Source organism: Austrofundulus limnaeus, unplaced genomic scaffold (assembly GCF_001266775.1).
Source record: "Austrofundulus limnaeus strain Quisiro unplaced genomic scaffold, Austrofundulus_limnaeus-1.0 Scaffold355, whole genome shotgun sequence".
NCBI lineage: Eukaryota > Metazoa > Chordata > Actinopteri > Cyprinodontiformes > Rivulidae > Austrofundulus > Austrofundulus limnaeus.
This window is the reverse complement of record NW_013952757.1, coordinates 49,834-51,303: the sequence shown is the minus strand read 5'-3', so window position 1 is coordinate 51,303 and position 1,470 is coordinate 49,834. Positions and strand designations below refer to the sequence as shown.

The 1,470-nt window shown below is 36.8% G+C and overlaps 1 protein-coding gene across 1 annotated transcript in view; it reads right to left on the bottom strand.

Annotated features, from left to right (window-relative positions):
- The window catches only part of tprg1 (tumor protein p63 regulated 1), a 62,049-nt gene that overhangs the window by 11,096 nt on the left and 49,483 nt on the right, over window positions 1-1,470 (bottom strand). Inside the window, exon 5 of the mRNA XM_014023055.1 lies at window positions 1,084-1,234. Coding sequence (XP_013878509.1) covers window positions 1,084-1,234 — 151 coding nt within the window. The remainder of the gene's footprint in view (window positions 1-1,083; window positions 1,235-1,470) is intronic.

Sequence of the window (1,470 nt, the reverse complement as noted above, 5' to 3'; positions counted from 1 at the left end):
GTTGTATCTTATATTATAAATTGTTTTGATTAATCTTTTTTATGACCTCTTAGCTCGGTCAGCCTTGGAAAATAGATCTTTATCTCAATTTTTTCATCTGTTTAAAAAATTAATTTAATGTTTATAATCACCAACTTAGCCAAACATGGCCGATGTGATCTTTCATAAATGATGCTGATCGGGTGTCCTGATCCGATATCAATATCTGGTATCGGTCCGATATTAGCCAAAAAAATGAATATTGGATATTGGCCTGCATCTAAAATCTCTGATTTAAGCACTCCTTTTAATTTATTTTATTGAATTGTACAATATTCTTAGGTTTAAGTTAAAATGTATGTAACACATTGGTTAATAATAAAAGATCAGTTTTTCTGACCCTATCTTTATCTTACCTTTCTCTTGTTTACTATTGTTCAGTGTTTRACTTGATCAAGACTTTTTGAGATTTCAYACTACAAAACTAATAAAATAAATGTGAATTGTTCTGATATTGTACTGGGTCAATAGCTGTATTGTATCGGAAGTGAAAAAGTTGTATTGGGACACCCAAAATCTGATTTGATTACTACCATAGGAATTAGAATTAAAGTAAATGATTTGAGTGTTGTTTATATATTCTGTACCTAGGTGTGCCAGTTCTGGGAGATGAAAATGACTTGACTACACAGAAATGCTGCCTCTTGTCTAATTCCAGTAATCCAGTTTTCTGTGATGATTCATTTGATCACAGCATCAATCTCACAAACCACAGCCAATAACTCAGAGTACACCTGACACCTCCACATGGATCAGAAAAAATGGAGCTGGAAAACACAAGACTTATAGCCAAGATTTGATATTTCAACTCTCCCAAGTTACAAACAATCATCTCATTAACAGGGGAACAGAATACAGAAATAACAGTTTTAGGGTTCAAGTTGATTTTTAGACAAAAAAACATGCTATTTTCAAACTGTTTAAACAGAGATCTGTGGATATTTCAAATAAATACCCAAAGAATGTTCAGAGGAAAACTCTACTGTCGATGACAAATTAAGATTTCTCAAGGATCTCAAAACAGTTATCAGCAGTTAGACTTACATCACAGAGAGCAGCAAAGCTGTCGATGTTCTGTACAGGATGGTGAGTGAACGTGATGAAGGGGAAGTCTGTGGCAAACGGGTTCCATTTGGAGACAAACGAGGGTTCTCTCAGCCGGTCCCAGAAGACACGCACCCCCTCCCCTTCTCTCCTGAAAACACACAAAAACACTGAAATGTCAGAGATATCCCACTCATGAACCACCTCAGCTTCATATCCATACGAGGTCTTTTTATGAGGACAGTGTTACAGTGTTTTCTCCAGTGCATTACAGTATTGGTGGGCGGCCGGGCTTTACTTAGCTTGAAACCTACAGAACCCAGATAGTAAAAGATGTTAACCCAATGGCTGTGTCCAAAACGACAGGACGGGTCCTCCGGAGGACCC